This window comes from Amaranthus tricolor, chromosome 6 (assembly GCF_026212465.1).
Source record: "Amaranthus tricolor cultivar Red isolate AtriRed21 chromosome 6, ASM2621246v1, whole genome shotgun sequence".
In the NCBI taxonomy this organism is placed as follows: domain Eukaryota; kingdom Viridiplantae; phylum Streptophyta; class Magnoliopsida; order Caryophyllales; family Amaranthaceae; genus Amaranthus; species Amaranthus tricolor.
In genome coordinates, this window is record NC_080052.1 from 30,378,891 (window position 1) to 30,401,257 (window position 22,367).

Genomic DNA, 22,367 nt, shown 5'->3' on the forward strand with positions numbered 1-22,367 from the left:
GAAACATATTTATATAATTAACTCATTTCTCTACTTGATCACTTAAGAATTAGAGTATAAGTGATCACTTAATAGACTGAATGTACATGGGCCAGTCCGATGAAGATAGTTTTACCACGAGACCGTCTCGTTTAAGAATTTTTATTTTACTTTTATTGCCTGCTAGAGGATCCAGTTTAGATCACAGCATTCTTTGATGTAATATTTTCTGTAGCCATGTGATCTTCATTTCTGAGTCGATACCTGTGTGCCTTAAACAAAAATATAACCATGTGATACTTACACAGTCGTGCAGGTTAAATATTATGTTTATTGCTATTGGCCATTGAGTATGTCAGAGTTAAAACTAATAGCTTTACAGCCTCTTTGAATTTGTTTCTTAGGCTTCTACGACTAATATTTCATTATCAATGTCATTAATTTACTCACAAATAAACGGGTTTTGTGAGACGAATGTACGCAATCCGATTAGAATATCCGAGCTTGCTAGTTTTAAATTATTTACATTGCAATTGTAATTGCAATTTGTGTACATGCATGAATCTGCTAGTTGTAAGTTATATACATTTATCTCTATTTAGTTAAATTCATCTTTCATCTTCTCCTAAAAACAATTTTGCCCTTAGCATCGTCGTTCATAACGGGCACAACCTCATTCGGTGGAGAATGTGCCCAAATACAAGGCTTATCTAGGTGATGCCCGATTTGAGCAAATTCATGAGCAGCTCGATTACCTTCCTTATAAATATGAGTTATGACGTAGTTATTTAACGCTGACATGATAATAATTATATGACTAAACATACTTCTGAGCATCCAAAGATTTCATAGTGCGTTTCTTAGTAATGATATATACCAATGCTTGTGCGTCTCCCTCAAGTCATACATTGTTCCACCCGTTCTCAAGTATAAGCACGAGACCTCAAGTTGTTTGAATTAGGTTTTATTGTTCAGCTAAAGGATATTCAAAGTTGTTTTAATCTCGTTGTGTCATGCTCGGATTTAACTTGATCTAGTTTAAATTAAGCCGCTCTCAAATTATTGTTTCGGAAGTATATTGTAGTTCTATTTAGAGGGTAAGCAAGAAATCCATTTGCCAATATATTTCTAAATTTAATAGCCTATAATGTGCCTTTAATAAGGGAATTTTTTGTTTTTAACTAGTTTGTTGTAACTAGCTTCAATTTTTCTACTAGTTTTACAGAGTTTAAATAACAAATAAATATTTTCACTTTGATTAGAAAATAATATTTATTTTTGCCAATTCAAACATGCCTTGGAGCATAAAAACATATTTTAAAAATAGACTACAATATTAAGAGCTAGTCTATCTCTCGATGAAATGACTTAAAACAAGAAGCTTATATACTAATAATTATATTAGTTCGATTATTTAACCATAAATTGAAAATGTCTCACGCAATAATTTGAATGGTCCTATTCTAACAAGCTAATGATTTCTTCTCAATAGCTACATTCAATTCCTCAAAGAAGCTATGCACATTTTTCTCTGAAGACCCTTTTGTTGCATTTTCTAGAAGTTGTTTGATCCTCTTGATATTATCTTTGAGCTCAAACCCTAATTTTCCACCTATCATTAAATCTTTTATTTTTTGCAATACTTCCATCCTTTTCAAAGGCTTCTCCTCACAAAGGTTACACCCAATTTTCCAATCATCCACTATTAACTTGCGGTTAGTAAATTGATCCGTCAACAAAGGAAAACATAAAAACGGAACTTCATACCATATACTTTCCAAAGTCGAGTTCCATCCACAATGCGTTAAAAACCCTCCTGTAGCACGATGAGATAACACCGCTTTTTGATTAGTCCATGTCACGATCATACCTCGACCATTAACCTCATCCCTAAACCCAATAGGCAATGGATCCGAATCATCCGAACTAACCATATCGGGTCGAACCACCCAAAGGAAGTTGACCCCACTAAGCTTGATTCCATTAGCTATCTCTTCTAACTCCTCTTTACTAATATGTGCATAGCTACCAAAGGAAACATACAAAACTGAGCCTGGTGGTTTTGAGTCTAACCATGTAATGCAGTCTGATTCAGCCCATAGACTTGTGGCTACTGGGCTTGTACTAAATTCAATAGGAAACAACGGCCCAATAGCATAAAATGGAGTTTGGGTCTGAATGGCTGAAATGGGCTGGGCCTCAAGCTCATGGACTGTGTTAGCAAGTATGAACTCAGCCCGTTTTGCATCTTCTATTGATGGAAAAATGCTTTGATGTGCCATAGTTGTCAAATCCTCTTCTTGTAAATATGATGTCAAATCTGTCCGTTTAATTGAGCTTATTCCTGGAATGTAGTCTATAATAGCATCTTTGCACCCACTTGATCCTTAATTAATTAAGAATTGACAAAAATTAGTGATTGATTTTTGCTTAATTTGAAAAGAACTATTTGACAGGGTATTATTATTGGCTGGTCTTGGCCGAGACCGTCTCAAATTAAGACTGAGAGTAGGCCGACCCAATTTGCACGTGTATCAATCTCATATGTTTTTTCTCGTTTTTTTTTTCATATTTTGGGCGTTTATCAATTTTAATCTTAAAGATATCAATTTTGACCTTAAAGTATATTAATTTCAACTTAAAGTATATTAATTTCAACTTAAAGTAAACTTTAAACAGATCAATTAACATAAAAAATTTCATTTTGACCTATTTGTGATCAATTTTGACATTAAACTGATCAATTTCTACCTAAATATGGTTCTGTTTCACAATTTGAGAACGAAGTTAATAAAATGGTATTATTTTATTATTTTATGGATGAATTTTAAACAACAAATGAATGGTCAATATCACTATCAATAATAGTGTTAAAACATTATACAATACAAGTACTTTTATTCAATGCAACATGATGGTTCTAATGGAACATAAGAGTACTTGTACTGTTTAATTATCGATCAATAATAGTGATATTACTCTTTCCTCAATACGGTTATATATATATATATATATATATATATATATATATATATATATATATATATATTTGTAAATAGTTCAAATTGAATATATTAATAGTTAAATTATGACACATAAATTGAAAATTGATATTTTATGATCTAACTCAATTTTGAACTTCTAATCTTCAATTATCGTTTTAAAAATAAGTATTCAAATTGTATAGATATATTGTATAACATTTAGTTCAAATTTAATATGTTAATAGTTTTAACACTATTATTGATAGTTTTATTGATAATTTATTTGTTGTTTGAAATTCATCCATAGAATGATAGAGTATACCATTTTATATAACTTCGTTCTAAAATTGTGAATAGAACTATATTTAGGTAGAAATTGATCAGTTTAACGTCAAAATTGATCACTTATAGGTTCAAATTGAAATTTTTTACTTGAATTGATATGTTTAAGTATTACTTTATGTTGAAATTGATATTTTTAAGGTCAAAAATGATAAATGCCCAGAAAATAGAAAAAATAAGGGAAAACGTGTGATGTTGTTACACGCGCGAATTGGGCCAGCCCACTCTTGATCTCAATTTGAGACGGTCTCAGCCAAGTTTTGGTGATTATTCAAACAGCTAGTTTTTTGAGAGACGTATTTCAAGCCCAACCCATTAAAAATTAATATATATTTCTCGTATTCTTAGTGCATACTTACATTATCGTTAATGCTTACTATCGTATCTTTAATGCCTACTTTCAATATTGTAAATGTCTACTTACATCATTCTTAATGCCTACTTACAATATTTTAAGAAATATAAAATAGATCGGTCAAATTAAAAAAATCTCTCAAGAAACCGTCTTTCAAAAAAATTTGTGTTATTCAAATCAATGAGAACTCTCTATTTTAGGGCCCACTGCTAACTCTCTATTTTATTAACTTGCTCACCCTACACTCTACTCACTAATCTACTATCATTGTAATACAGTAATTTTATTGTGCACTAAATTCATATAAAATTTTGGGGTGTTTGGTAATTGATTGTTGGCTTTTTAATTGATTTATTTGACTAGTTGAAAATATTGATTGTTTTTGTTGATTTTTAATTTAGGTGAAAAAACTAGCTATTTGTGTAGATATTTGGTAAATTTGAGTATTGACTATTGGGCGTTATTAGAGAAAAAGTGAGCTAACAAACCAAAAGCCAACCAAAAAAAACTAGCTGGAGCAACTTTTTCATTTTGGCTTAAAAGCCAAATTTTCTGCTGTTTTAAAAACCATTTACCAAACACTTTTTTAGTTGTTTGACCAACCAACAACCAAAAGTCAAAGGTAAACTAAAAAGCCAACAAAAAAGCTAAGAACCAAACACTTTTAGGAAAACTCATAATTACTAGTGAAGAAAAATATATTACTCCCTTCAATCCAGAGCAATTGTAGTATTTGATTTTATTACACTATTTATCGATTACTCATAATTTATAATTAAATTTGTACATTACATAGAACTTAAAAACCAAATAAAATAAATAGGGTGAATCAGAACGAATATAATATACACAAAAGTTTGAATAGGGAAAATATATAAACTTGCATATTATAGATCTAGGAACTTTAGTGTGACTGCTTTTTTATTTTTTCTAAGGTACAATTAAATCAAGATTTAAAAACTTAAAAAGTAAAAAGAAAGTCAAAAAGCTATATAATCATCTTTTTATTTGTGCTTAAATATCATTTACCAAAAATAACTTAAAACATTTAATTGAATAAAATTTTATTGATCACTGTAACTGATCAATAAATTTATAATTTAGTGAATTTAATCTTTTAAGATCTTATTTTGATATTATAATCAAACGACAAATAAAAACATATAATACAAAAACAATTTTTGTGGGAGATTAATTGGCCCAATCCATTATATATTTTTTAAAATATTATAAGTGGGCATTAAGAATAATATAAGTAAATATTTAAGATATTAAAAATAGACATTAAAGCTTTGATAAGTAAGCATTAAGAATAATATAAGTAGGTGTTAAAAATACGATAAATAGGTATTAATCTTTAATAGATTAGGCCTAAAATATATCTCTATGAACTCTTTAAGAGACAAGCTTAGCTGTACAAAAAAATGGCTAAAAGTTAATTCGTAAGAATACTCCACAATACAGAGGATAACAAAAAAAAGTATGTACCTGGACCAATGTGACCAAATTCCTTAAGCAAGTGAAGATGAAAGTAAAAGTCAAGAACCATAGCAGATTCAGTCCAGAACGACACATAAAACAATCCATATTTCTTAGCCAATTTTGACGCCCAAACTGAGTAACTATCCGCAATCAAGCAACAAACTGCCGGCTTAGATCTAACAATCTTAGCCACAGCAACCTCTACATGCGCAGGAAAACAGTGAATAGTCGCCCCAACCCACTGATCATGGTTTAACGACCGATCGAACCCGACGGGCAGCCCATCAGAAACTGTCATGTAATCAATATCTAAGCTCGGTGAGTTTCTTCGTGCTTCAGCAAAGATATCATCATGACTATGATTAGTTGTGTTGGAAAGAGTGATTTGATGGTGGATGTTTTCTGCGTTGATGAAAGTTATGGAGAAATTATTTGATGCTAATTTGATTGCTAGTTGTACGGATGGGATTAAATGGCCTTGTAGAGGATGTGCTACTAATATTGCATGAGGTTTTGATCTGTTCTTGATCTGATTTGGGTTTGAGTTCGAGTTTTCCATTGTTCTTTTTGTAAGGTAAAAATCAGGTGTGATTGGTTGTACACTAGTAATTTGTAAAGGATTATGGTGGTATGTAACTATGTATATTGGGTTTTGGTATAAAAAAAGTTCTATTGGTCAATGTAAGTCAACCTTAAACATCTACACTTCAAAATATATTAGAGTAAAAGATATCAAATCAATATTTCAAATAAGTTGGGGTTTAAAGAAGGAAGGTAGCCGCTATATTATATTCTTGCCCTAACTCAAAGATAGGGAGTGCTTTGAACTTTGTATGCATTGAAATGAAAAATAATGCAATGAGATAGGGTATTTTTTTTACTTGTCTAATAAATTATAGGAGAGCTCTCTCTTCTTCAATAACATTTCATTATCCTAATTTTATTTAATGACTTATTTATAAGGTTTAGGAGAATCAAAGGTATAAACATTAGCGTGATTAATTATTATAAAAAGTTATTTTCGATTGACCTTCAATAGTAAAACATCAAGAAAAGAATTATGAACGCAAAATAATCAGCAAGGAACTTAAATTATGCACAATTCCCCTAAACCTTTGCAACTAACAGTAAAGCTTCTTCTAATACAGTTCATTAAAATCGCTCCTAAAATAACTCATACCAAATTTAAAGAAAGAAGAAACAATGTGTATTCTATTATAAAGAAAACTTAAAACTATGATTTCCCTAAACCTTTATGAGAATGGCATCTATTTCAACATCGTTGCTTTTCACAGTGTGTTCTTGATCAAAAGCTAGCGTTTCCTATGAGCCACAACCAATCAAGGCAAACTCCGGAAAATATGCCACCGAGAAGGAACAAAACCAGCAAATTTCCCATTGCGTTTTGCTCCGGTCCCTACAGAGTAAACACAAAAATTTTGGTTATGTCTAGCTAGAAAGAAAGATGCAGAACAAGGTACGATACAATGTAATCAGAGTACCGACCTTGTAACCCTTTGGCGCGACAGTCATCACACAGACAGTTAGATGGCCATTGGTAAAACCCAATAAGGATGTGAGCATAATCATCCATCCTTGGTCTCCATACTTCGCAGTGAAATAAAATGCCGGGACAAACAGGAAACGGGCTAGGATAGCGATCATTAAGCCCTTTCGGGAGTCCAATTTTACGCATTTAATAAGTGGGGTGTATCTTCCAATTAAATCCAAAACATTGTACATGGCAATCAACACAACAGCATACCTGCCAAAGCAAATTAGTAACTTAATTGGAATTTTTTTTAGGTTGGGTTCCAACAAATAGAATAGATTCGAAGATTTAGAGACGTACCAATCACCTAACTTGTGTTCTCCTGTATTTTCAAACAGAAAACCCGGGAAAATTGACAATGTCAATGCATAGATTAGGTATAAATCGAGAAAATAATCCCAATTCTGATATAACAGTTGTTTTAATGTAAAACGATCTTCTACTTTTGCGTTTTCCTCGATCTGCAAAGTTTCAAGCAGTAGGGTCATATAAAGTAGCTTAAGCGTATAACTGAATATGTTGATACAATATAAGCCACAAAACTAGAGTATTGCTTGCCTGTTTGATGCCAGCTGCGGCAAGGTCTGATGTAACAGTTTTAGATCCTTCCTTAGCCGCCTTTGTTCGAAAGTACTTAACAATCGGCAATTTGGGAAAGTAGAATGCATACAAGAAAACACATGCAAGCTCCAGTGCTGTGGAGATTGCCAAAAAGAGCACTACAAAAACAAGGGTTATATCATTACTACAAATTGAAGACAAGATTACCGGAGAATCGACATATCACAGGGTATTTAGGGAGTTCACCCGAGGGAGATTTGAAGAAGCAGGGGTCTAATACAGGGTAATATTTAGAGGTTGCATATGACACTTCGAATTTGTACTCCTAAAGCTTAGCATAAATGTGAATTATAAGCTAAATCAACAACTTAAGAACTTACATGCACCCTTGCGAAGCCCATCATGAGATTTGTCAAAAACTGCTTTTGTTACTAGCCTCAGACAGGAAGTTAAAGCACCCGAAGCAGCCAAACCAACAAAGAATGACTGTAGATAGGAAATGATAATATGACATGGTTAGTGATACAAATTGCATGATTATGACTCTGACATTGTTGTTGTGTATGAAATTAGGACAATCCTGACAACATACTTGAATAAACTCTGGCAACATAAAAGCTAAGTCTCCACACATTCCACCTTGTACATGGGCATCTGCAACTCCAAAAGCAGCCACCAAAATGCATATACCTACATAAGGTCCAACCCCTCCATGTCCAGATGTTGCTAAATCCAACTATCATGATTCAAATATAAGCTAGATTATTTACAGTTTCGAATTCGGATTCTGAATATACGACTTCAAGTTAAACTGATAGCTGATCAGGTAAACAAAGTTGACATTGATGAAGATATACCAATAAGCAACCGAATGTACTAACGAAGAAAAGAATATATCCAGCTATGTTTCTCCATCTAGTGTCAATCCGCGATTCATTATAAGCAAGATATGCCAGTGTTCCAACAGCAAATGGTTGATAAACAAGTGTAAGTACCCTTGATGGATGGTATTTCTTCATAAGAAAAAGAATGAAAAAAAATTAATGGAGGAAAATAAAAACAAACTTTAAAATGCAGCTCAGAAATTTCAATTTTATGATAAGATTATAGTACTTCATTTGAATTTGCTACAATTTTTATTAATGATCCCCACATATCATCTATTCTCGTCCATACAGTTAATCTCCCTTTTCATTTCAAATATATTTTGGTTGTGTTTGACAAATGAATTTTTGTTATCTTTTTAGCCGACTTTTAACTTTTTAACCAATCAATAAACAAAAAAAGTATTTAATAAATGACAGGAAAAAAATACTATTAATAGTTTTTTCATTTGCTTCGGCTTTTGAGTCACTTTTTTTTTAATTAAATTGCCAACAAGTAATTACCAAATATCTCCATGACAGTTGTATTAAACAAACGGCTTAAACATCTGAATCAACAACCGGCAAAAAGCTAATGCTACATTGCTAAACAGCTTAAAAAAACCTTTGTCTTATTCTACCAAAAAGTAAACAACATTTTTTTGATTCTGGGTTAGGTTACAAGCAAGGGGGATAAATGATAGGAGTATTTGTTGTAAACTCAATGGGGACAAAGGAGTATTACAAATCCTGGCCCATGGGGTTTGATTCTCATTCGCCCTGATTTCAAGCTGATTATTTAGCCCTTTTCTAAAGGGACATCACTTGACAATTTCATTTTTTTTCAGACTCTACCTTGGAGATCTAATATTCATATAAGGTATAAATGAATGAGATTTTTTGATGTACCCAATATTTACAATATTCAATGAATATATGAATTGCTTTTCTCAAATCAAGCTTTAACTAGAAAGAAAATATATAATTTGAGCAGCATATCATGATTTTAATTTGCCAAATCAAGAAAAAAGGAGAAATTTCATACCGGAAAAACTTTGTAATAGTAATCTCCAACAGTGAGCATAGTGTTCCATGAAAGGAGAGAACCCATACCAAGAAACCAACATACTAATACAGCAATCCTCTTTCCCTGATCATTCAACATTGAAAAATTCATAAAAATTTCGTCTTTACATTTTATAGTAAACCCTAAAACTTTATAATTTTCCTAAAATTATAAAAAATGCAGAATTCATTGGAGCATTAGTTCGAACGTCTTACCGGCAATCTATCAGGAGTGACAACTTCGGCAACACCCATGGCTAATTCACCAATGACAATTTGCAATTACCCTTTACTGTAATAAAACAAATAGAGTATAAAATATTTTTAAAATAAATCCCCCAACAAAGGAAAAGGATAAAATTTTTGAGATTTCACTTTATTATAATTGATTGATGATTCAGAAAATTCAAAGGTTTAAAGTTAACCCACCCTACTCAAGTGAAATAAAAAATAAAGAACAAAGGTTGAGCGTTAGAAGATATATATATAAGATATCTTTGGTGGGTCAAATGGCTTTTTTATTAGGTTTTTTTTTAACTTTGGGCTTGTTAATAGGTTAAATCCCAATAAAGACTAATTTTAAATAGTGTCAGCCGACTTTTAAGCAAAGTAAAAAATAAAACTAAAATTTAAGTAGTTTTTCACTTGTTTCATTGACTTTTAACTTTGTAATTTATTTTTTTAAATAGATATATTTTAGTAACTTTGTCACATTTGATTTTTTGACATTATTCAAAGTTTGCTTTTAATTTACATTTAATTTTTAATCTCGTAGCTCCTTTATCCTACTAATTTGCCATATTTTCAATTTGAAAATGTTTAATTAATTATTTTACTACAATTTTAACAAAAAAATTTTCAGACATTTATTTATGGGTATTTATTCTTTTCCTTTAATATTATATTATTGTTGACATAATTCAAATTTATTGTGTTTATCACACAATAATTTCAATAAAATCAAATACTCTTTTGGACCATTTCAATCTACCATCGTTGGGTCATTGAGGCTACGAAAAGAAAATTTGTTTTTCTAAAAAAAACAAATGTCGAAGGGTCGATGACTTACCCACTGTAGTTTGATGTGTCAACAAATTATGTTTTTCGCGCTTCTTGCGCTCAACATGTTTTTTTTTGAAATTAGTAAAAATTAGGGTTTTTGACCGTACGGACATGATATATAAAACAGTTAGTTTAGGATTTTGAGAGACATAGAGAATTTTCATCTCAAAACTTAGTACAACTCTTTAACCTATTTCTCTTTGTAAACTTTTCACTTTTCTGTGAAAACCCTGCAAATTTCTTTGAGAAAATTGTCTTTCTTCTTTTATTTATAACTGATCATTAAGTGTAGAAATTGTGTATAATCCGTTCATTGCATCTTGGAGTAGGCTTCAAATTACATTCCCTGGACAAGTGGGAGAAATATTGTTACATGAAAGGAGATTAACCTTGAATGCCAATAAGATTACACAATAATATTTTATTATTTTCACAATAATCGTCAAGCCTAATTATACCGAATAGACTCATATTTTCTACATAAAAAACCTTTAAGATTTTACTACTTTTCTTTTATATAAATAACTATAATTTTTTAATCTTCATTTACATATTTTTTTTATATATTTTTTTAATCTAACTATCCCAATAAGCTATACATAGCAAATGCACCAAATTATGGAAGTCTCCAAGTTAGACGTATATGTTGAAGAATATAAAAGTTAGAATGTCTTTAAAAATGGCTTAGTTGACTTAGAGGAAAAAGACTAGTTTAGTTTGTATTGGACTTCCACGAGTGACGACAAATAAAGATCCCAGAATAGGGGGAGGAAGAGTAATTCAACTAGGAGTATTATTTAATGCTTTCACATTTATTTATTTTAATATATTTCCCTTGTTAAAAAATCATGATGTCTCTAGTTTTGATAATTACTCCAATAATATAGAGGTATAAGAATTAATATTTTAAACAGAGAAATAGATACAAAATAACAAAGTTAGTAATTTAAGTAGGACCACCATCTTATCATACCTCGTCACACACCCTACAAATGCATTGAGCTAACCGATAAACCAAATTATTATAAATTTATCATTTAATAAATATTAATGAGTAATTAATATGGTATTTTCCTTTTACTTATGTAGTTCAAATGCTTACAAAGTTTCATTTCTTTAGAAAAAAAAACAATATTAATGAGAGTTTTAGAAAGTAATTATAGCTATTATAGAAATTACGTGTGAATTAAAAAGTACAAATAAGTACATATAGGTTCACAATTAGTTATGCATTAGGTGAGGATTTTTTTTAGAAAGACATTAGGTGAGTATTTTGGGCAGTGTGTGGAATGCATCATCATCATCTTACGCGAACTTTGCCCATAAAACTATGAGTAGAGTCTGAAGAGGGAAGGACAGTGACAACTCATACCTATAAAGGAGAGCGTGGCCAATAAGTCTCTCAACTCAAGAACGATCATGAGTAGTTCCCGCAAAGAATAAGACTAAGTGACGCAGACGCTAACTCCACAAGCCTGTATCTTATCACTCAAACGTAATCGTTTAATATTAAATAAAGATAAATAAATGCATAAAAAATAAAATAAAATAATTTATGGAATGCAAATTAATAAAATTATCACCCATTAAACCACATTATTTATTTATAAAACTTTTATTTTAAAATCTTATTTAGTTTTTAATTTTACAATATTATTGATAATTGAGAATTATCAAAAATAATACTTCTATGTGACTAATAAACATTGGGAGTAATAATAAAACACGCTAAAATGAGGTACGTATTAGAATTATTAGATGCAACATCTATATTAAATCAATATTTATTTTATTATTTGTTTGTTTGTAGAGAAATATATAAGTTGAAATAATTGACATTTAAATATTACGTACACTTGCCCATAGGAATTAGGAACGTACATTATTACGCATATATTCACGATTTCTCTTACTATTTAAGAAATTGTATTCACATTATCACATCTATGTATGATAAATTGCATTCACATCTATATTCCCTTTCTCTATGAATAATGGTTCTAACAAGTAATAACAACTATATATTGAAAGAAAAATACAAATTGTTGATAATTGTTAAGTTTTGACTTTTACAACAATATACACAATACAAACAAATAATTGCAAACTTGAGAAATTGTATATTGGGAAACTAAAAAGCATTAATTGACTCAGGATATTGCAACTATAAAAATTACTAATAAATCATCATAAAAAGACAAAATAACTATTAATAAAATAAATAAAATAAATTAAAATTCTAAAAGTCCTAACCTATTAAATTCATCCACGTAAGAGTGATTCACCGTTATTTATCTAGCAATCTCAATAGGAGTAGTATAGTATTTTCAAGGGTATTAATTACTAATTGAAAATTACCACATTAACCGTTATATGATTTCCATAATTTTATCTTTAGGTATCATATAATTTCTATCATTACAATATTAAAGTTTCTGTTATGTAATAATTGTAATGGTAGCACAAAAAATATATTCCCTCAGTTCCTTTTATTTGTCCATTTTAAGTTTTTTCACCTTAGGAGAGAAAATATTAAATTTAATTTTTGACGTATATATTGAAGATAAAATAAATTCATGTAAAATCTTGTTAGATTTGTCTTGATGCAAATAATTTTAAAATATAATTTTTATAATTTTTTATGATGCTAACTAAGAGATATCGAAACTCAAAATTTACTTTAAAATACGTAGAAAAAGTAAAATGGATAAAAAAAAAAGCAACAAAGTATTATTTATAGCTCTAGGCAATGTTATTAGAATCACCACCCCGATTATAAAAAGTATCGTTCCAGAGTAAAATTAGTCATTGGATCGTTAGAATTGGTTATGATGGTATTACAATCGTATACCAGCTCTTATGATTTTGTTGTGTTTGTGGTTCTCTAATGTGTAAGGCATTTTTGTATATTGGGAGATCATATGCCCATTAATTATTTTATCTTTTCTTTGACAATTCCAGCTGGTTTAACCGTAAATAAAACATAAACTTTGGTAATAAATCTTTTATCAAACGAATTTATATAATTAGTCTATTTTTCTAATTGGTTAATTTAAGATTGTAAATGATCTCTTTACGATTATAAGTAATCATTTTAAATCACGTTAAAATTAATTATTTTAAAATTATAAGTGATCATTTCAAACTGTAAGTGATGATTAAAAGCCAATCCAATAAATTCGTACATTTGAGAATTGTTGGAAGTCATAAGCAAATCAACATTCCATGTCATGTCAACAATCCGTGTGTAAGCAATCCATGCACACCAATAAGAAACAAAAAGTTAGTTAGACTACTTGTAATAACTAACGAATCTCATCATAACAGAATGTTATTAGTTCTGCTTTTCCCTATTGTATATATATACTCTTCCTTCTTGATGTACTTTGAATAATTTCAGTAATACAAAAGTGTTTGTTTCTTGATTGTTCACTGTCAAGTTCAACATTATATCAGACAGTTGATTTTTTCAATCCTTCTTGTTTCCTTTCTCCGCTGCTCTTCTTCAATGACACAATCTTTTTTTAATGGCACAATCTTCTTCAACACCATCTCCCACTAAACACCATCTCCCATCCTTGAACCCACTAAAAACCCAGCCAGCATCTATTACCTTCACCCTTCAGATGTCGGCCACAAGATCATCACATGTGTTTTTAATGGTTCTGGTTACAGTGATTGGAGAATAAACTCACATTTGTTGATGGCAGGACTCCCAAACCCGCCAAAGATTCTCCTAATTTGACCGCATAGAGACGTGTTAATGATGTTGTCATAGGTTGGCATTTGTCTTCTCTTGAACCAAGCATAGCCAAGAGTGTTAAATGGCATAAGACTGCCAAAGAAATTTGGTATGAACTCCATGACAGGTATGGATGTTCCTCAAATGCCCAATTGTATTCTTTGCAAGAAGAACTTGGCCAACTAACCTATGATCATGATATGTCTATTGTTGATTTTTATACTAAATTCAAAACTATTTGGGATGAACGAACTTGATCATCTCAATCCCTTACCTTCTTGCTCTAATGATGAATGTTCTTGCAATCTCACACAGAAGTTCTACAAACTTCAACAAAACCAACGTTTAACTCAATTCTTGATGAAACTTGATTCCAAATACACCCAAATGCGTAGTACTATTTTGATGATGCCTGAACTACTCACTATTGCTCAAGCCTACCAAATTCTTGATCAAGAACAAAGACACCAACATCTCAGTAAACTCAATGATTCCCATTATGAGTCTCTTGCATTCAATGCTGATACAAAACCATATTTTGAGAAACCCAAACCTTCTGTCTTAGTACCAGATTAGACAAACCTAAGATGTCTAGTAACAAGCGTTCTGGCTCTTATTTATGTGACCATTGCAAGACCTATGGGCATAGTGTTGAACGTTGCAGGAAGATTCATGGTTACCCACCCAACTTCAAACCTAACACCTGGAGAAGGCCTATTCGCTCAGCTCATCTTGCACATGGGGGCTCAGATCCTGAATATGATGCTCTTGTTACTACCACACTCACCACCAGCCATATAAACATCTTTTGACTCTAATTCAAAAAAAGGCTTCTTGCTCTCCTAATCCTTCTGCTCCTAATGCCTTATTTGCAGGTACATCTTATTTTGTTGCTCACCACACATCTTCTCGGATTCTTGATAGTGGTGCCTCAGACCACATCACCTATGATCTTACCCCTTTTCATTCCTATTGTAATGTTATATTTGTTTTTGACGCTACATGTATTTTCTTTGCATTTAAATTGTTTATGTTTTTGGCTTGAGGCACATGTCTCCTTTTTGTATAAGCAATCTCTGTTGCATTGTTTTTTTTGGTTTGTATGATTTTAAATAGTTATCGTTCTTTTTCTTCTTCAAACTCAAGCGTTTACTTTAGAACCACGATCCATGTTTAGCATGTCGACAGAGGATTTAGCAATGAACATTCTGCTGTGAGTTTTGTTACAAGGCTGTTGATGCCTCTTCTTTATTATGTTATATTGCTTGTTATTTCTTTTGGTGTGTCTAATTTAAAGGCCGATGTTGCCGGAATTTCTGCATGATTTTGTTTGAAAGTTTTTCTATAATCCCTTTAATTAAATCAATCAAACTTGACTCATTTCTTTTCCTTTTCTTTGTTTTATTTTCTATATTTTATTTTTTTTATGTAACACCCGAATTTCCTCCATTCCCTTGTGGTTTTGGTTTTGTTTAGAGGGTCGGAAATTCAGGGGTGTTACATCTATACACCTATTAGTGCTCAAGATCATGTTATTACTATACCAGATGGGAGAAAGGTTAATGTTCAATGCATTGGCACAGTGTACCTCAATAATGGTGTTAAATTAAGGGAAGTGCTATATGTTCCTGAATTTCACTTCAATTTGATTTCTGTCACATTTTATTTACTCTTGCTGGTTGTTTCATTCAGAACTTGACCAAGACTTCATGGCTTCTTGGTAGGAGCACCTCATGGTCTTTATCACACTTATCCAAGAGTGGAATAATTCCCATGTAAAAAGATTGAGCATGTTCTTGTTCCAAAAGATTGTAATTCTTCTCACAAGATTGATAGTTGTAACATTGTACATCATGCTAAGAAAGATTGTATTTCAAAATTGTGGCATCTTCGCTCATGGCATATGCCTATGCATCAAATAAAAATATTGTTTCCATCTTTGTTACTTGATTTTACTTATTTCTGTACTATTTGCCCCATGGATAAACAAACCAGATTACCTTTCTCCCATAGCATCACTCATAGTTGTCAACCCCTTGAACTCATACATACTGACATTTGGGGGACCAGGATAGTCTCATACTGGCTTTATAACTATGGTTGATGATCACACTAGGTTTACTTGGAGCTTACTCATCAAACATAAGAGTGCATTCCCCTCTCTTCTTAAACAAATTGTTCTCCTTGTTGAAAATCCATTTGATAGCAAAGTTAAGACCATTAGAAGTGATAATGCCAAAGAAATCATTAAGGGTAATGCTCTCTGTTTCCACAAACAACATGGGATTTTCCTTTAAACTAGTTGCAAAGATACTCCCCAACAAAATGGGGTTGTGGAAAGGAAACATCGTCACCTCCTTGAAATAGCCAGAGCTTTGTCATTCCAATCTAAACTTCCTAAATCCTTTTGGGGAGACTGTTTACAATGTGCCACCTTCCTTATCAATCAGAATCCTACCCCTACTCTCAATGGTTGTACACCCTATGAACTCTTTTATCACAAAGCCCCTGACTAATCTATCCTTAGAACCTATGGTTGCTTAGCTTATGTTTCCAAACTCAAACAAGGGCGCCAGAAATTTGCCCCAATAACTACCTCTCACGTCTTCATAGGCTATTCTCCAATATGAAAGGGTTACAAAGTCCTTAATCTTGAAACTAAGACTGTCTCGATCTCTAGGGATGTTGTGTTTTTTGAAAGATATTTTCCTTATCACTATCTTGCTCCTTCTTCTTCCTCTACCCCTCCACAACAATTTTTTCTACCTAATTCTACTTCTGATCCTTGCATCATGGACTTCCTTGAACCCAATCTTTCCTTTTCTACTTCTTTTACTCGTACTCCCCCTCCTCCAGTCCAAGCAGTATCTCCTCCTCTATCCTCTCCTGCACAGCCTGTTTCCCCTTCTCCCCTTTCTCCCCTTTCTCCCTCTTCCCCCTCTGTTGTTTCTTCCCTTCGAAGATCCCAAAGAACCATTAAACAACCATCCCACCTTTAAGCCTATCATTGTAATCATGTTACTTCCACTCATTGGTGTAACATTGTCTCTTTTCATGATCTTTCTACTTCCCACAAACATGTTTCCCACCAACATCAACAATATGTTGACCCAAAGTCTTATGCTGAAGCTGCTTCCTCTCCTCACTGGATTGTAGCTATGCACCAAGAACTCCAGGCCCTTGAATCCAATAATACTTGGATCCTTGTTGACCTCCCTAAAAACAAAAAATCTATCAGATGTAAATGGGTTTTTAAAACCAAGTTGAGAGCTGATGGCACCTTAAAAAGACACAAGGCTAGACTTGTAGCCAAAGGTTACACCTAAAAGACACAAGTTAGGTGTCTACTACTGTTGGCCAAGGCCTTATCTTACAGGGTTCTGATAAACTGAATCTTCTGGCATTTTCTGACTCAGATTTGGCTTCTTATGAGGACACCAGGAAGTACATCACTAGCTATCTTATTAAGTTGGGTAATTCTCCCATAAGCTGGAAGTCTAAGAAGCAGTCTACCATTTTCCGTTCTAGTTCAGATGTTGAATACAGGGCTATGGCCTCTGCCTCTGCTGAAGTTACATTGCTCATCAGGCTCCTTCATGACTTTGGTCTAACCAATCTTCAACCTGTGACATTGTTCTATGATAATCTGTCAGCAATCCACATTGCCAAGAACCCCGGTTTTCATGAACGAACGAAACATATAAAGATCGACTGCCATTTTACTAGGGACAACGTTCTTGAAGGTCTAATTCAGTTGTCCTATCTCCCCACTCATTAGCAACTGGCAGACATTCTCACTTAAGCTCTTCCTTCACCCGAGTTTCAAGAATTACATTCCAAACTAGGTGTCTCTCCTATACCACGTATTCCAAACTAGGGGTGGGCAGTGTTGGAAGTCATAAGCAAATCAACATTCCATGTCAGCAATCCGTGTGCAAGCAATCCATGCACACCAATAAGAAGCACAAAGTTAATTAGACTACTTGTAACTAATTAATCGCATTTTAACAGAATGTTGTTAGCTATGTTTTTCCCTCTTGTGTATATATACTCTTCCTTCTTGATGTACTTCGAATAATTTCAGTAATACAAAAATGTGTGTTTCAAGATTGAATCAAAAGCTTTTCTTGATTGTTCACTGTCAAGTTCAACAAGACTTTATCAAACTTCGGGTGGTTTTCGAATTGCAATTCGCGGTGAACTATATTCTATATAACATACTACGGCCCACGTCCATAGCCCACTATCAGTATGAATGGCATATTGGGCTTATTTGAGTAATATATATTTGTTAACCGATTGTGTTGTGGAACCTTATTGAGTGAACAACAATGAATAATGAATAGCAAGCATTTTCTTGTGACTTTACTATATTAAATTCAAATAACAATAGGAATAATATTATTTAATTTAAGAAAATTCAAAAAAAAAATTGTATTGTCAATTATGTACACTGCATAATTGTTGCTGTTATCGGATATTTTTCATGTCCTTTTTAATTTGAAATATTATATGATAAATTCTCTTCATCCCTTTAATTTGCAATATTGTATGCTAAATTCTGATGTAATATGCAATATTGTAAATTTAAAGGGATAAATTTTTTTCTTTTCTATTTTGCTCTGTACATTTTGCATTTGCAACATTTATGTTTTTGGTTAAGATTTCATCACTTTTATAATTATAACGTACATCGTCTTCTCTCTTTTTCAATGTCATTGTCATCGCGATTACATAAATCAAGCCATATTATACAATTGAAATTGGGAACAGAATAAGCAATGATTTAGAAAAGTAGATATAAAAATTCAATGGGCTAACGCTGGATGGGCCACAGCCCACAAGGATTAGCGAACTATACAAGTTGGTGTTACAAGTATTCAAAACAGATTTGATTTGACATTTATTCAATATAGTTTCTCGATTTTCATATGATCTTTTCAAATAAAATTTACGAATTTTAGTATTTGATTTCTTATCGATCTTTATGAAAAAAATGTAACCGATTTTAACTCTAATTTAACTTTAAAAATGATTAAAAATCAATGATAATACAAAATCCAATTAACTCAATCTGAAAATATGTGAGCTAAAATTGATCTGATAGTCCAAAGAAACGGTGGTTGCTTAGTTGGTCCCTAGCAAATAGCAACTTTCGGTGTATTGTGCGAGCATGACATAGATTGAAATGAGTTAAAGCGGTTAACTACATAAAGCTGGAGATTGGGTCCCACTATTACCATAAATGATCGGCCCATGTTGGATTTTCACTTTGGACTAGAAGGCCCACAAGTGGTAGCAAGAAAAAGAGGCAGATGAAGACACGTAGGCCTACCTGATGCCGCCCGTCGAATAGCATTGTGTTCCATTTTGCCACTCCGCCACGGTCTCACCTCACAACTTTACACTTTCACACGCTCTGTATTCTCTATGTGACTATGTTACGTTTATTAGGTTTTTCATGAGATTGATTTTTAATGTGATTGAAAATGAAGGAGAGGAAGGGACGAAAAAAATGTAAATAATAACTTTTTGTTTGAAGATAAGGTTAAATTATCAATGAAAATGAATTCATTTAAAATATTAAAATTTTAAATTTTTTTTGAATTTAACATAATCGATAAATATAACGAATAATATTATTTCTTTCTCTATAATCACTTGAGAGATGAGACAACATTTATCTTTTGCTCTTATTTTAGCATTTATAGTTTTCTTAATGAACGTCTTGGAGAGACCGTTTCACACAAGAAATTGTAAACTGTTTGTCCTAAGTACATGCACCTTATTACGTTGGGCATGTTCCTAATTTCGAATACTCACCAAAGCAATTTTATTACTTTTTTTTAAGCATTTTTCACTTCGCTTTAAAATTTGACATCAAACTAAATCAATCTTTGCGACACTTACTTAACATTGTACAAATTTTAATTAATAAAAATATATATGAATAAAATTCATATTAATATCAAATTAATCTCATTCATATATTTTTTTTAGAGCTTTAAGAAAAAATTTAATGATATAAACCGAATTGTCGCGAATTAAAGCAATCTGATAAAGAGGTACTCCCTCCCTCCTAACTTTTCTTCCATCCGGCGATCCGCTTTAAAAAAGAAAGTATTAATACTATTAAATACTTCTGTTTCATCGTTATCGACGAAGTAACACCCTCGTCAAGCTCCAATAATATTCTCATTTTTCATCGTTGGGTATCTAATTTATCTGGACTTTAAGGGACATTCATTTTGCAACGTAAATATTGTGCTTAAGTATATTCCAATTGAAAATGGGTAATATCATCTTTGGTTCCAGAACATGTTTGTTCATAAGGGTCCTTAATGGCCGCTGCGATTTCGGCAGAATGAACATAGAGGCAAGGGAATGCCTGTTGCTTGACATTTTGATTCCTACTACTTTCCAGCATTTTTTTAGGTAATTTATCAATTTATCAATTTTTTATCTATCTATCTATACAATATACTAATGAAAAAATAATTACAACATATGTCAACTTTACGATGAAAAGTTTCTATTTTTTTCATGTTTTTAGTAGGCAAATATTTCTTAACATGATCATACTATATATTAAAGACCAAGAAAAGTTTTTTTTCTCAATTCTATTACTAATCTTTATCTTTAACTGTATTAATTGATCATTTATTTTGATTATATGTGTTAAGTTTTGGGTATTTTCCCCCTTGTTCTTTCATAAAACCATCAAGAGTATATATATACATGATCAAACAAAAATAATTGGGCCAAAGTTAAAATAAAGCCCATAATGCAAAATACATCGAAATTAAATGTAAATTGTTCAACACCCCCAAGTTGGAGCAGACGGATCACAAATGCCCAACTTGCGTAGGAGGAATGTAAACTATCGTTGACCCAAAGCTTTAGTAAAGATATCACTCAACTGCTCATGCGTGGAAACATGAGAAGTAGAAAGAAGACCCTCTTGAATCGCATCCCGTATGTAATGGCAATCAACCTCGATATGTTTCGTCCGCTCATGAAAAACAGGATTCTGGGCGATATGCAAAGCAGACTTACTATCACAGTACAACATCATAGGAGCAGAATGATCAACACCCAAACTAGAAAGCAGACCCTTTAGCCATTTGAGTTCACAAGTGATAGAAGCCATTGAACGATATTCAGCCTCAGCCGATGAACGAGAAACCGTATGTTGTTTCTTGGTTTTCCAAGAAATTGGAGAACCACCAAGAAACACAATCCATCCAGTCAATGAGCGACGAGTAAGAGGGCAACTAGCCCAGTCAGAGTCGCACCATCCAACAAGATGTAAGTCACAGCTAGAGGGAAGAAGTATACCTTGACCAGGAGAACCTTTGAGATAGCGGACAACACGTAATGCCGCATCCCAATGCTCCACACGAGGCGCCTGCATAAATTGAGCAAGAATATGAACTGCGTAGGCCAAATCAGGCCGAGTGAAAGAAAGATATATAAGACGACCAACTAGTCGACTATAGCGTTCTGGAACCTCTAACAAATTACCACATGCAAGAGCCAAAGAGTGATTTTGTTCAATTGGGAAAGGAGACGGCTTTGCACCCAACAAACCGGCCTCAGAAATGATATCAAGAGTATATTTACGTTGACATAAGAAAATACCCTCATCATTACGAGCCACCTCAACCCCAAGAAAATACTTCAACCGCCCAAGATCTTTCATGTGAAAGCACGTACACAAATATTGTTTGATGCAGAAAGAGCAGAGGAATCATTGCCAGAGATGATCAAATCATCGACATAAATGAGAACATTAAGTTGAATAGAACTGCTCCGGTAAGTAAACAAGGAATAATCAGAGTACGATTGGCAGAAGCCATAGTGTTTTAAAGAAGCAAACAGTTTAGCATACCAACATCTCGGAGCCTGTTTCAGTCCATACAAAGATTTTAATAAGCGGCACACCTTACCGTGTGATGAAAAGCCAGGAGGGGGTTTCATGTACACCTCCTCTGTCAAATCACCATGTAGAAAAGCATTATGAACATCCATCTGATGCAACTCCCAGTTTTTAGCGGCTGCAACAGCTAGAAAAGCACGCACGGTCACCATTTTCGCAACAGGAGCAAAAGTCTCATGATAATCAATCCCTTCAACCTGATGGTTACCAAAGACAACTAAGCGAGCCTTTAGACGCTCAATCGAACCATCAGCATTATATTTGACTTTGTACACCCAACGACTGCCAAGAGCCTTCTTACCTGGAGGCAGAGCAGTTAGTTCCCATGTGTTATTATCCTCTAAAGCAGTAATTTCCGTTTTCATCGCTTCTTTCCATCCATTATCCTGCATAGCCTCGCGAAAAGAGCGAGGCTCAGAGCCAGAGAGAAGTGCTGCAAGA

The 22,367-nt window shown here is 32.6% G+C and overlaps 2 protein-coding genes across 2 annotated transcripts; both read right to left on the reverse strand.

Moving 5' to 3' along the window:
• Nucleotides 1–1,244: 1,244 nt before the first annotated feature.
• LOC130814835 (UDP-glycosyltransferase 86A2-like) lies at nt 1,245–6,099 on the reverse strand. The gene is made up of 2 exons (XM_057681063.1): nt 5,149–6,099; nt 1,245–2,365 (listed from the first exon to the last, which is right to left on the reverse strand). The coding sequence occupies exons 1-2, from the start codon at nt 5,699–5,701 to the stop codon at nt 1,443–1,445; spliced, it is 1,476 nt and encodes a 491-aa protein (XP_057537046.1). The 5' UTR covers nt 5,702–6,099; the 3' UTR covers nt 1,245–1,442.
• A 135-nt stretch (nt 6,100–6,234) lies between these two features.
• On the reverse strand, nt 6,235–9,641 carry LOC130814837 (equilibrative nucleotide transporter 3-like). The gene is made up of 9 exons (XM_057681066.1): nt 9,400–9,641; nt 9,164–9,268; nt 8,113–8,268; nt 7,848–7,991; nt 7,636–7,741; nt 7,253–7,413; nt 6,995–7,155; nt 6,649–6,907; nt 6,235–6,559 (listed from the first exon to the last, which is right to left on the reverse strand). Exons 1-9 carry the CDS (start codon nt 9,436–9,438, stop codon nt 6,449–6,451), a joined length of 1,242 nt encoding a protein of 413 aa, XP_057537049.1. The 5' UTR covers nt 9,439–9,641; the 3' UTR covers nt 6,235–6,448.
• Between the last annotated feature and the right edge of the window lie 12,726 nt (nt 9,642–22,367).

Coding starts and splice junctions, on each gene's coding strand:
- LOC130814835 (XM_057681063.1), bottom strand. CDS start 5,701: ATGGAAAACTCGAACTCAAACCCAAATCAGATCAAGAACAGATCAAAA. Junction 2,366..5,148: donor ATTTGGTCACATTGGTCCAG/GTACATACTTTT, acceptor TAATTAATTAAG/GATCAAGTGGGTGCAAAGAT.
- LOC130814837 (XM_057681066.1), bottom strand. CDS start 9,438: ATGGGTGTTGCCGAAGTTGTCACTCCTGATAGATTGCCG. Junction 9,269..9,399: donor TCACTCCTGATAGATTGCCG/GTAAGACGTTCG, acceptor TTGAATGATCAG/GGAAAGAGGATTGCTGTATT. Junction 6,560..6,648: donor TCGCGCCAAAGGGTTACAAG/GTCGGTACTCTG, acceptor TTTACTCTGTAG/GGACCGGAGCAAAACGCAAT.